At 44.9% G+C, this 13,355-nt stretch overlaps 1 protein-coding gene across 7 annotated transcripts in view; it reads left to right on the forward strand.

Moving 5' to 3' along the window:
* LOC110499817 (MICOS complex subunit MIC19) overlaps nt 1-13,355 on the forward strand; it is a 113,988-nt gene that overhangs the window by 6,947 nt on the left and 93,686 nt on the right. For all 7 annotated transcript variants that reach the window (XM_090199129.1, XM_090199130.1, XM_090199132.1 and 4 more), the window contains one exon: nt 4,194-4,287. In XM_090199129.1, coding sequence (XP_090055255.1) covers nt 4,194-4,287 — 94 coding nt within the window. The remainder of the gene's footprint in view (nt 1-4,193; nt 4,288-13,355) is intronic.

The raw sequence follows: 13,355 nt of genomic DNA on the forward strand, positions 1-13,355 counted from the left end.
TAGTCTGGGGAGGCTGTAAAATGGATTCCAGTCTAGACCGATTACACAGGTTTATTTCTCTGTAGTCTTCCAACACTCTCAGCCTGCTTCAGATAATGTGTTGGTTGCTGTCAGCAGTCTGCTCGACAGGTAGTGTTTCTGATGTGTTCTTGGTGACAGATGTGCTGGGCCTACTCTCTTTCAGGATCAATTGAAGTGATTGCAGACATTTGTTTACCATGTTATCAAACGTTCTCGACTGATTACCGTCATCACAATCAAATTCTATTTTATTGGTCAGTAACATATTTAGCAGATGTTATTGCTGGTGTAGCGAAATGCTTGTGTTCCAAGCTACAACAATGCAGTAATATCTAACAATACACACATTTGAAAGAATGGAATTAAGAAATATATGAATATCAGATTGCGCAATGTCGGAGTGGCATTGACTAACATACAGTAGAATAGAATACAGTATATGCATATGAGCTGAGTAAAGCAGTATGTAAACAAGAGACCAGTGTTCCATTATTAAGTGACCAGTGATTCTATCTACATCGGGCAGCAGCCTCTAAGGTGCAGGGTTGAGTAACCGGGTGGTAGCTGGCTAGTGATGGCTATTTTGCAGTCTGAAGGCCTTGAGATTGGGAGACAGTTTCTGTCTCCCAGTCCCAGCTATGATGCACCTGTACTGACCTCGCCTTCTGGATGATAGCGGGGTGAACAGGCCGTGGCTCGGGTGGTTGATGTCCTTGATGATCTTTTTTGCCTTCCTGTGACATTGGGTGCTGTAGGTGACCTGGAGGGCAGGTAGTTTGTCCCGGTGATGTGTTGGGAAGGTCACACCACCCTCTAGAGAGCCCTGCAGTTGACCATTTCAGATGGTCAGTGATGTGTTGGCCAGGTCACACCACCCTCTAGAGAGACCATTTCCGATTGTCAGTGATGTGTTGGGAAGGTCACACCACCCTCTAGAGAGACCATTTCAGATGGTCAGTGACGTGTTGGGAAGGTCACACCACCCTCTAGAGAGACCATTTCAGATTGTCAGTGATGTGTTGGGAAGGTCACACCACCCTCTAGAGAGACCATTTCAGATGGTCAGTGACGTGTTGGCCAGGTCACACCACCCTCTAGAGAGCCCTGAACACTGAGGAATACACTCTTTGCCGCATGTTTTTTGCACAACATGACAACATTCCCTTTGCATTCTCTCTCCAAGTTTCTACAGACGGTTCTCTGTCCACCCGCCTTTACACTCTCATTCTGTTCTCTGAAATTAGGTTGGAGGGAGAGGAAGGAAAAGAGATGGGAGGAGAGACAGAAAAGGGAAGGAGATGCAAAGAGAGGCAGGTGGTTAGACAGAGCGGGAGAAATAGGATTGACTTTACTTTCAGCAGGCTGGGACTTCAGAGGACCTGTGGAGCCCTTTTCTGTTTTAACATCCGTATCTTTAATTCACTTATCAAATATCAGCGTCCCGGAGAGATGATACATGGAGGGGCTCCTAACCCCGGCATCCATTACCCTCAACCCACTGTTTGATTAATGCCTTGCCCGCAGAGAAATATGGTATTGAGCCCGGGCATCGTCACGGTAACAAGAAGCTCTTCTTGGCCTTGATGAGAAGTGGCAGTATAAGGTACTTAGACCCTCCTTTTGACACTTTCTTTTGGGAGGATTCTAGCCGCTGTTTTTATGCATGTGACAATCAGCAGAGGGCACAGGAAAGACCGGAGGTGAGGCAGTAGACACCTTCGTTGATACTCAAAGGGAACATACAAGTTCCCATTGACTTAAGGCCCCGTTAGAATTATTGTAACAGAGCTGCAATAACATGCTCGTCTATTTTAATGTGTGGTCTGAGATAATGACTCACCTGAAGCAAGGAGGGGTCTTAGTGCATAATAGTCAACCTGACTCATTACTGTTTAGCTAACACAGGGAAGGAGACCTGCTTGTGCCTGGGCTCTGTTAGCCTGAGAGTTTAATTAACTCAGTAGAGACTGAGGGGGGTACTCCGCATGCACACACACACACACACACACACTGAAGCGCCATGCCAAGGACATCTCTCAAGTGAAGCTGACTGAACCACAGATCAGGGAATTGGAGAGAGGCTTCATGCCTCATTTTCCTCCCTCCTACACTCATCCTTCTATCCCTGTCTGTTCTTCTCCCTCTCTTTCCTCTATCCCCCCATTAGAGGGGATTTTTATTTGAGGTCCTATCCTTCTCAGGACCAAAGGGAGGGGTACCCAGCAGACGAGAAGCTGGGCGGTAACAAGCTCCAGTCACAAACAGTCTCCAAGGGCTTTTCCTGCTCTACTCTACAGTGTGTTAGAGATTATAGGTGTTCCACTTGTTCAGCAAATGAGAGTTAGCCAGCCAGCCAATTTCGGTGTGTGTCCTTCACCGTTACACTGCGACCGGGTCTACCTGGTAATAACAGGCTCTCTGACGATGGCGATTATCCCATCTCTCTGTAATGCGCCAGTCTCACTTGAGTCATCTGTAAGCACACACCCCTCTCTCTCACTCTCTCTCTCCCAGCACTGCAGTGTTGCTGCTGCACCGGCACACTGCATGGCACTTCTGCCTTCAGAGCACGTCTTGGCCTCTTAGCTCGCCCCACGTCTCACTTTCATGCTTAATTACCTGCCAAGATAGGACCAAGAAGACACACGGTCAAACACGCCATGACGCCAGTAACATAAATACAAGGAGATTGGGGGAAAAGTAAAGCTATAAAAAAATGTGTGAGGAGGTTGTGTGATGAGGTTTTAATAGCGCAGGTGATTGGTGGTGCGTGGCAAATCTAACCCTCCCTTCTCTCTTCTGGCTGTATAGGCCTCCTCTCTTCTGGCTGTATAGGCCTCCTCTCTTCTGGCTGTATAGGCCTCCTCTCTTCTGGCTGTATAGCCCTCCTCTCTTCTGGCTGTATAGCCCTCCTCTCTTCTGGCTGTATAGCCCTCCTCTCTTCTGGCTGTATAGCCCTCCTCTCTTCTGGCTGTATAGCCCTCCTCTCTTCTGGCTGTATAGCCCTCCTCTCTTCTGGCTGTATAGCCCTCCTCTCTTCTGGCTGTACTGGCCTCCTCTCTTCTGGCTGTACTGGCCTCCTCTCTTCTGGCTGTACTGGCCTCCTCTCTTCTGGCTGTACTGGCCTCCTCTCTTCTGGCTGTACTGGCCTCCTCTCTTCTGGCTGTACTGGCCTCCTCTCTTCTGGCTGTACTGGCCTCCTCTCTTCTGGCTGTACTGGCCTCCTCTCTTCTGGCTGTATAGGCCTCCTCTCTTCTGGCTGTATAGCCCTCCTCTCTTCTGGCTGTATAGCCCTCCTCTCTTCTGGCTGTATAGCCCTCCTCTCTTCTGGCTGTATAGCCCTCCTCTCTTCTGGCTGTATAGCCCTCCTCTCTTCTGGCTGTATAGCCCTCCTCTCTTCTGGCTGTATAGGCCTCCTCTCTTCTGGCTGTATAGGCCTCCTCTCTTCTGGCTGTATAGCCCTCCTCTCTTCTGGCTGTATAGCCCTCCTCTCTTCTGGCTGTATAGCCCTCCTCTCTTCTGGCTGTATAGCCCTCCTCTCTTCTGGCTGTACTGGCCTCCTCTCTTCTGGCTGTATAGCCCTCCTCTCTTCTGGCTGTATAGCCCTCCTCTCTTCTGGCTGTATAGCCCTCCTCTCTTCTGGCTGTATAGCCCTCCTCTCTTCTGGCTGTACTGGCCTCCTCTCTTCTGGCTGTATAGCCCTCCTCTCTTCTGGCTGTTTAGCCCTCCTCTCTTCTGGCTGTATAGCCCTCCTCTCTTCTGGCTGTATAGCCCTCCTCTCTTCTGGCTGTATAGCCCTCCTCTCTTCTGGCTGTATAGCCCTCCTCTCTTCTGGCTGTATAGCCCTCCTCTCTTCTGGCTGTATTGGCACTATATACTGCACTCAATACCATCTACTGTATCTTGCCTATGCCGCTCTGTACCATCACTCATTCATATATCTTTATGTACATATTCTTTATCCCCTTACACTTGTGTCTATAAGGTAGTAGTTTTGGAATTGTTAGCTAGATTACTTGTTGGTTATTACTGCATTGTTGGAACTAGAAGCACAAGCATTTCGCTACACTCGCATTAACATCTGCTAAGCATGTGTATGTGACAAATAAAATAAAATTTGAATTTGATTTGAGTGCCTCACCCTGGCCTATCTGTCTGTCCCTCTCCTATAGTTGATGAAGAGGAGCTGAGGAAGAAGATCACAGAGGATCTGCAGAAAGGCCTGTTGAAGGAGAGGGCGAAGGCTGAGCACGAGCTGCAAGCATGGTGAGACACGCACATGTCCCTATGAACCACCATGGTTAAACACCACCACATCAGCCTTACCTGTCCACTGTAGTACAGTAACTGTCCTCGAACAGCCTCATACAAAACAATGCAGTAGGTGTTGGAATGTATCCTGTCTAAGCCCCACCCCTGACCATAGCCCTTCCATTAACCTCTATGGGACTGAGCCACACCCTCTACTTCTCTGATTTGTCCTTTGATTTGTTGCGTTCTTTGAAGGGTTGTGAAGCCAATCGTCAATTACCAAAGTTACTGGAATCTTCAGTAATAGTGGTCATTAACAGAAAATCTATGGCAATCGCATCGTCTTTTTGGTCATTTATACTTGAATAATACTTTAATTACAACTGCAACTCTTCCAACTATTGACGTTTTTCACAACTGCCACCAGTTTGACGCCAAAACATTGTCATTGAATACATATTGACTTAGTAAAATAAATGTGTACAAATATATCAAGGGTATTTCATGCTTTATTCACAGTGCCTTCAGAAAGTATTCACACCCCCTGACTTTTTCCACATTTTGTTGTTAGAGCCTGAATTTAAAATTGATTAAATTGAGATTTGTTGTCACTGGCCTACACACAATACCCCATTTCAAATTGGAATGATGTTTTTCGAGAATTTTACAAATTGAATAAGAAATGAAAAGCTGACATGTCTTGTGTCAATAAGTATTCAACACCTTTGTTATGGCAGGCCTAAATACGTTCAGTAGGAAACATTTGCAATTCCAAGTGTGTAATGCTCTTAGACTTGCCCAGAAAGATGCACAGCTGTAATCGCTGCCAAAGGTGATTTGAACATGGTTGAGTACTTATATAATTAAGATGCAGTATATTAGTGTTTTACTTTTCATATAATTATTATTATTTTATACAAATGTGAGAATGTTTCTTTGACGACAAATGGCAATTAAATCCATTTTAATCTCACTTTGGAACACAACACACTGTGGAAAAAGTCATTGGGTGTGAATACTTTCTGAATGTACTATATAGTTTCCTGATTCCAGAAGAATGGGAGAGAAAGCACACTTCTGCAGAAACTCCCTGCCAGTTCTGTGTTCCATTAATAGTAAAAAAGGTCAGATTCATCCCTTCTCCCACATGTTCAATCTATTTATCTTCCGAAGCACATCAGCGTTTATTTCGTCCCCCTTACCTCCTTTTTTTGGGGCTCAATTAATCATGCCTGGGAGAGGGCGCCATCGAGATGTAATTTCCTGGGTGCTGAGTGGGTGATCTATTAGCCAGCCTTGATGAGGCATCGTGACTTCCTTCCCAGTGCCTTCCCCACTTCTCGCCTGCATCCCAAATGGCTCCCTATTCACTATATAGTGCACTACTTTTGACCAGGGCCCACAGGTGTAGCTATTGCACTCTGGTCAAAAGTAGTGCACTATGTAGGAAATAGGGTGCCATTTGGGGTGTGAAACTCCCTTTTCCTCCCCTCTTCGCCACAATAGAGCAGGTGCATGTCCCATCAAGTCTGATAAACACATCATTCCCCTCTAATGGTACTGGATGGGCTCCAAAGACTTACCAGTGAATGACTAAGTCGTTTAGCCTAGCGCTTAATGTAGCTGCTATTACAGTTTGGATGGGAGATGCCCCAAAAGAGTGAATGGGAGGGGCTAGCATTAGACTATGGCTATTAAGGTTTTTTGAGGTATGTTTAAGGGAGGCTATTCACAGGAACAAAGATCATTGTTTAGTTTTTGAGTTGTTTTGTCTTTTATTGACGTAAATGTGTGTTGCGTATGGACCTCTATTCAGAGAAGTAAACCTACTGTACCAATTTGAGTGTAAATTGTGGCCTGCAATGAATTCTGTTCATGATGATGGTGATGTCGCTGTGGGCTCAGACTGCCTCAAGTCCTCCACTTATTTGGTTGACCTCTTCACTGTTTCAGGTGCTTTTTGTTAAGTTTTATGAACAACAGTCATTCAAAATTAAAAAGCAATCATCTGGAAGCTGTTTGCCAGCATGCATGCTCTCCAATGGTGTGTGTGTGTGTCCCTCTTAATACCGTGGTGTAATCATTAGTAAAACAGCTTTACGGGTCATCGTTGTTGATCTGGCTGGTCTTTCCAGTCGGGCCCAGGCACTAACCTGGACAAATTGCTATTGATAAAGAAATGTATTTCCTGTCAGCCATCATAAAATAGAATTTAGAACGAGCATCTGTCTTGGTTTATATGGCATTGTTGGCTGAAGCAACAGGGTTTGGAAGAGGTAGTGCCTGTCGCATCTCCCAGGCTTGAGTCCCAAATGGCACCCTATTCCGTATATAGTGCACTACTTTTGACCAGTGCCCATAGGGTTCTGGTAACATTTAGTGCACTATATAGAGAATAGGGTGCCATTTGGGAAGCAACACCATTAAAGGAAAGTACGGGGCTTTATTGACCATGATGCTGTGCTGCTTGGATGGACAGAATCAATATTTCCCTTAATGTCTTGTCCCCACCAAGTTCTCTCCTCTCTGATGTTTTTTATGATGTTTGTGTTTTCATTTGGCTTTAGTAGAGCCAACGAGTCTTGGGAGTGAGACTTGGAGAAGATAATCCACTATAAGATGTTTAACTCCCTTTGCCGTGTGACTCACTCATGTTTAGGCCTGAAGACATTGTGTGAATGTTCACTTTTCAAAATGGTGGAGGGGGAAGAGGTGGTTGACACACATGGCCAGCATACAGTTTGGAACAGAGTGTCTCCAGGATGTTGGATGTGGATTTTCAGCAACTGTAGCTGTTAACAGATGGGCCTAACATGCTGACCACACCGCCTGCATTGCAAAATACATTTACACGTTACTCAATCATTTCATCCTAATTGTCTGCGAGTGCCAACGAGCGCCTGCGTAGCCAGGCACTAAAATAGAACTTGGTTCTATTTTGGACGTGTGACACGCTGCAAGTCCCGCCTCTCCCATCTCCTCATTGGTTTTTCGGAGCATATATACATGAAAGATGGAGGTCCACACTCAGTCCATTTGGCGGTGGTAATGCACCTTAAAGTTGGTTGCCAAACACCATATAAAATCCATATAAGAAGAATTAATGAGGAGATTAACTAGGTTTCCCCTTTTTATCTGTGGATAATTGTCAGAGTAGAGAACACATGGTTGTGTGACTCAACATGGGTCAGACTTCTTCAAAGATCCAGCAAAAACACAAAAGCACCATGTGCATTTTGGGTAAAATAACAAGCCAATGTTTATCTCCCAGGACACATTATCTAGCAACAGCAACCTAGCTAAATGTCCATGAATGTTCCATGTGTGTTTCGACCTCTCCCCGAATTGATATGGTTGGTTTCTTAACTTGCGTATCCTGAAGGTGTCTGGTGGGGATAGACAAAATTAACACATGCGCGGTGGCACACGCAGACGCACGCGCAGAGCTGGTTTGGTCTGCATTTAAGGTCTTTGAGTTGGTAGTTGAATGGTAGGCTAACACTACTCTGTAAGATCTTTTGAGTTGGTAGGTGAATGGTAGGTTAACTCTACTCTGTAAGGTCTTTGAGTTGGTAGGTGAATGGTACAGTAGACTGACTCTACTCTGAGGCATTGGCCTTCTCTCCTCTCCAGGATATCTTCCTTCTCTGCTAATTTTTCATCTTTAATATGTCATGTCTGTCTTTTTTTCTTCTGTTTTCTATTCATTTGAATTTTTTGGGGACAAGGTCCACCATTATCTTTTAATTGAAAGATGTCGGCACAGAAGGCTCTTTTGCAGCTTCGCCATCAAAGGTAATTGAACTACGATGGTGTTTAGCAGATGACTTGTGATCAGGAACCTGTGCTGGAATAGAGGTGTCATGACCAGCTAGCCTAAGATTGGATTGTTTTAAACTTAACTGGTAGTGTTGACTGTAGTAAAAACTGACATAGTCAAGGTGTGGAGTTATGAATGAAACCCATAGTGTGAAGCTGTCACAGGCATTTAGTGACTTGTGAATTTACCTGGGTCTCACTTTGTAGTAGTTCACTCATTCCGTCCTCGATCATTCCTGGTGTGTGTGTTATCCAGATGTTCATACCATACCAGGGTATACAGTATTACCGGACGTGCACAAAACAATTTAGGCAACAGGGATCTTGATCCAGAAGGGGATTGAATGTCTGCTGTAACCAAGAAGCTTGATTTTGACATCTAGCCACTTAGCTAGCAAGTTAGCAAACTAAATCCATAGCTGGAGTCCTGAGCTGGACACCATTTATTTGACACCTCTAAGATATCTTATAGTTAGACCGCTGCACCACTAAATTAAGTATAAGGAACTGTGTCTCAGTGCAAGAGGCGTCACTACAGTCCCTGGTTCGAATCCAGGCTGTATCACATCCGTCTGTGATTGGGAGTCCCATAGGGCGGCACACAATTGGCCCAGCGCTGTTCAGGTTTAGCCGGGGTAGGCCGTCATAAGTCGTTGTTCTTAACTGACTTGTCTAGTTCATTTTTTAAATTGAACCTGAATTTAAATAAGCAGCGTAGCACGCACCCCCACAGCCGCTGTGAGTCGCCTCAACAACAACCAAAATATACTGTATTGAAGATCATGCCGTCATTATTTAGAAAGAAATACCACTGTATACGGTATATCGCCCAAGCCTAGTGTGTGTTTGGTGTTACAACTAAGCTGGCCAGTTGGTGCCATGCTTCATTACATTTAGAGATCTGCAGTGAAACTGCTGTTACTGCTTACAACCTCTGTTAGAACACACAACCAATACAGGATAACCCCCAAAATGGGCTTCAGGAATATCTCTCACACACACACACACACACACACTCTCAGTCCCTCTCTCATTCTCACACGCAAATACACACACAGAATATGTGTGGAGTGTTCATTTGCGGGCGGCCCTCTCTTATTTAAGGCGGGGTGGCTGCAGGGAGCAGATTTTCTGAAGACTCCTCTGAGAGGCGTCAGAGCAGAAAGGCACCAGAGTGAAAGAAAAATGCAGTACTCTTCTCGCTCTCGACCTCATATTCTCTTTCTCTCTCTTGACTTTTATCCTCTATATTTACCTCTTCTATTCTCTCTTGACCTCTCTATATTTACCTCTCCTCTTCTCTCTCCCTCTTGACCTCTATCCTCTATATTTACCTCTTCTCTCTCTCGACCTCCTAGCCTCTCTATTTACCTCTACTCTCCTCTTCCTTTCAAATACCACACAGCTCTTCTCTCTGTCCCTCACTGCTTACTGCTGTGCCCTCTGATTGGGGTTGACCTGTGGTGGCCCCTAAGCACTGTGGGAGAAAAAAGAGGCTCAGCATGGATGCCACTCAGACTGATACTCAGACAGGGACAGACAGACACAGGTCTCACTTCTCAGGTTGTTCCTGTCACCACCGGGCATGCCTGCGTTGAATTAAGTGGGACACAGTGGTGAGTCCAGGTGTCACTGTGATGTGTGGTGAATGTGGCAGTAGGTGTCTCTGAGTGCCACTGTGTTTAACACCAGAACCACTAGAGCAGTCATTTGGACTGCTTAAACAATGGCATTATAGTGAATATAAGTGTCGATATGACAGCAATCAAATAGTCAATTATTGTCAGCTCGTGCTTACATGGTATGAGTCTCCAGGCATTGGCATCAGTTGGTGCATGTCCATGTTACATAAACCATGAAAGCTGGTGAGTGGGTTGCAGATGTAAGGTCATCAAAAAAAGAAACGTCCCTTTTTCAGGACCCTGTCTTTTTAAAGATAAGTAAAAATCCAAATAACTTCACAGATCTTCATTGTAAAGATTTTAAACACTGTTTCCCATGCTTGTTCAATGAACCATAACCAATTAATGAACATGCACCTGTGGAACAGTCTTTAAGGCACTAACAGCTTACAGACGGTAGGCAATTAAGGTCACAGTTATGAAAACTTAGGACACTAAAGAGACCTTTCTACTCTGAAGAACACCAAAAGAAAGATGCCCAGGTTCCCTGCTCATCTGCATGAACTTGCTTTAGGCATGCTGCAAGGAGGCATGAGGACTGCAGATATGTCCAGGGCAATAAATTGTAATGTCCATACTGTGATAACACCTAATACCTCGCTACAGGGAGACAGGACGGACAGCTGTAACAAAACCTGCACAGGATCGGTACATCCGAACATCACCCCTGCGGGACAGGTACAGGATGGCAACAACAACTGCCCGAGTTACACCAGGAACGCACAATCCCTCCATCAGTGCTCAGACTGTCTGCAATAGGCTGAGAGAGGCTGGATTGAGGGCTTGTAGGCCTGTTGTAAGGCAGGTCCTCACCAGACATCACCGGCAACAATGTTGCCTATGGGCACAAACCCACCGTCGCTGGACCAGACAGGACTGGCAAAAAGTGCTCTTCACTGACGAGTCGCAGTTTTGTCTCACATGGGGTGATGGTTGGATTTGCGTTTATCGTCGAAGGAATGAACGTTACACCGAGGCCTGTACTCTGAAGGGGGATCGAGGTGGAGGGTCCGTCATGGTCTTGGGCGGTGTGTCACAGCATCATCGGACTGAGCTTGTTGTCATTGCAGGAAATCTCAATGCTGTGCGTTACTGGGAAGACATCCTCCTCCCTCATGTGGTACCCTTCCTGCAGATTCATCCTGACATGGCCTCCAGCATGACAATGCCACCAGCCATACTGCTCGTTCTGTGTGGGATTTCCTGCAAGAAAGGAATGTCAGTGTTCTGCCATGGCCAGCGAAGAGCTCAGATCAATCCCATTGAGCACGTCTGGGACCTGTCCCCCCCCCCCAGAAATAAATGTCCGTGAACTTGCAGGTGCCTTGGTGGAAGAGTGGGGTAACATCTAACAGCAAGAACGGGTAAATCTGGTGCAGTCCATGAGGAGGAGATGCACTGCAGTACTTAATGCAGCTGGTGGCCACACCAGATACTGACCGTTAGTTTTGATGTTCACCCCCCCTTTGTTCAAGGACACATTATTCAATTTCTGTTAGTCACATGTCTGTGGAACTTGTTCAGTTTATGTCTGTTGAATTTTATGTTCATAGAAATATTTACACACGTTAAGTTTGCTGAAAATAAATGCAGTTGACAGTGAGAGGACGTTTCTTTTGTTGCTGAGTTTATTATTCTGCCATTTTTAACGTCCTGACCCCCTCCGTCTTGACTTTTCCTAAATAAGTCTATCACACAGTCATTCTTAGAATGTTAATATTAATCAGTTTTAGGAGGGAATGTCATCCGTTGCCCCTCACGACAGTTGAATTGAAGGTGCTGTGGTCCGTTGATAATCATGCTGATTTCCACGAAACTGAACCGGTTAAACTATACCCACACTAATTTCACAGATACAACAACAGATTAAATAAATGAAGGAGAAGTATGATGAGGGAGAAAGGTTGAGTTGATGAGGAAGAGGATGCATCATTAGGCCTAGGTCATCACCCGTTAAGAATGAAGAACAGGGCGGGCCATTGTATTGATCTATTCTAATTATAATCTCTATATGGTATGTACTCTATCAGTCCACTGAATCCAAGCAGTTTTATCAGTCTACTTGTAGTACACAGTGTGAGCATCCATAACTTACAATGGCAAGAAGACCAAGACGAATGGGATGTACATGCTGCGTTAGCTCTGCTACGAGATCTGAATGAAAACGACTCGGATGGTGGGGAAGAAATGCATATCCTGGCATCTCTGCTGATTATTCTGATCCTCAGCCGTAACGGTACGCGCTGAGCAGGTGCCTGCGCCTCCACCAAATGAAACGGTGAGACATGAGAGAGGAAATGATAGAACAAGCTAGTGACAATGCTACGGGCCGATTAGCAGCATAAAATGTCATCACTGAGAGAGCAGGCCCTACATCTCAGCAACACACACTTACCAGCGTTCCTTCTTTGTGACATGGACACGCTCCAACTGATGCCGTTACGTGAAGATGCACACCATGTAAGCACAAGCTGACAATAATTTACTGTTTTTGACTGCTGTCAAATCGACCCTTCTATTCATTGTAATATCAAATCCAATTTATTTATATAGCTCTTCGTACATCAGCTAATATCTCAAAGTATTGTACAAAAACCCAGCCTAAAACCCCAAACAGCAAGCAATGCAGGTGTAGAAGCACGGTGGCTAGGAAAAACTCCCTAGAAAGGCCAAAACCTAGGAAGAAACCTAGAGAGGAACCAGGCTATGTGGGGTGGCCAGTCCTCTTCTGGCTGTGCCGGGTGGAGATTATAACAGAACATGGCCAAGATGTTCAAATTGTCGAATTGTCGAATTTGTGCAGAATTTGTGCTTTATAATGTGGCTACTGATGTTTTCATCATTTGACCGTTGGTCTTGTTGACTGTGCATCTTGGTAGTTGGGGTATTTTTCTTTTGCCCTTGTAAAAATGATCTGTTAGGGTGTTCCAGCACTAGGGTTGCAAAGGTTCGGCAACTTTCCGGTACATTTCTAGAATTTTTCCCAAAATTTTCCATGGAAAGTTAAGCCTGGGAATTTGGGGAATTTTTTGCTTAAATTCATCAAAAAAAGTTAGCTTATAACAGTGAACCTTTTTTTGTGGGATACACAAGGCAATTCTAGGTCTTGTGGCATATTTTGGTAAAACTATTCCCAATTCAATGGAATTGAAACCCTCTGCATGCACAGTGCATTCTTCCATCACATGTGCAGTGCAGATGTGCACACTAATGAGATGCTATTGAACCCACAGTACTACACTGTCTGAGCCAAGGACTACATGCTTTCTGGTAAGTTTTGATTACAATACTGGGTGGGGTGAATATATTTTATGACATCATTTTTTGTTAACTAGTAAATAGTAGCCTACAGCGAAGTGTGTTTAAATAATTTCTAACTTGTTAACAGTTTCTGCTAGTTAGTTTTTGCTACCAGGTGGGTTTTAGCTTGCTGAGTGTTTTATTCACCTGTTTCCATACGTTTCATTTGAAAAACATTTCTTACAAAGGAGTTTGTTTTAATTTGACATTTTATTTAACTAGGCAAGTCAACTAAGAACAAATTCTTATTTATAATGACGGCCGAGGAACAGTGCCTTGTTC

This window comes from Oncorhynchus mykiss, chromosome 15 (genome assembly GCF_057628025.1).
Source record: "Oncorhynchus mykiss isolate SJ-2025 chromosome 15, ASM5762802v1, whole genome shotgun sequence".
NCBI classification, from domain to species: Eukaryota; Metazoa; Chordata; class Actinopteri; order Salmoniformes; family Salmonidae; genus Oncorhynchus; species Oncorhynchus mykiss.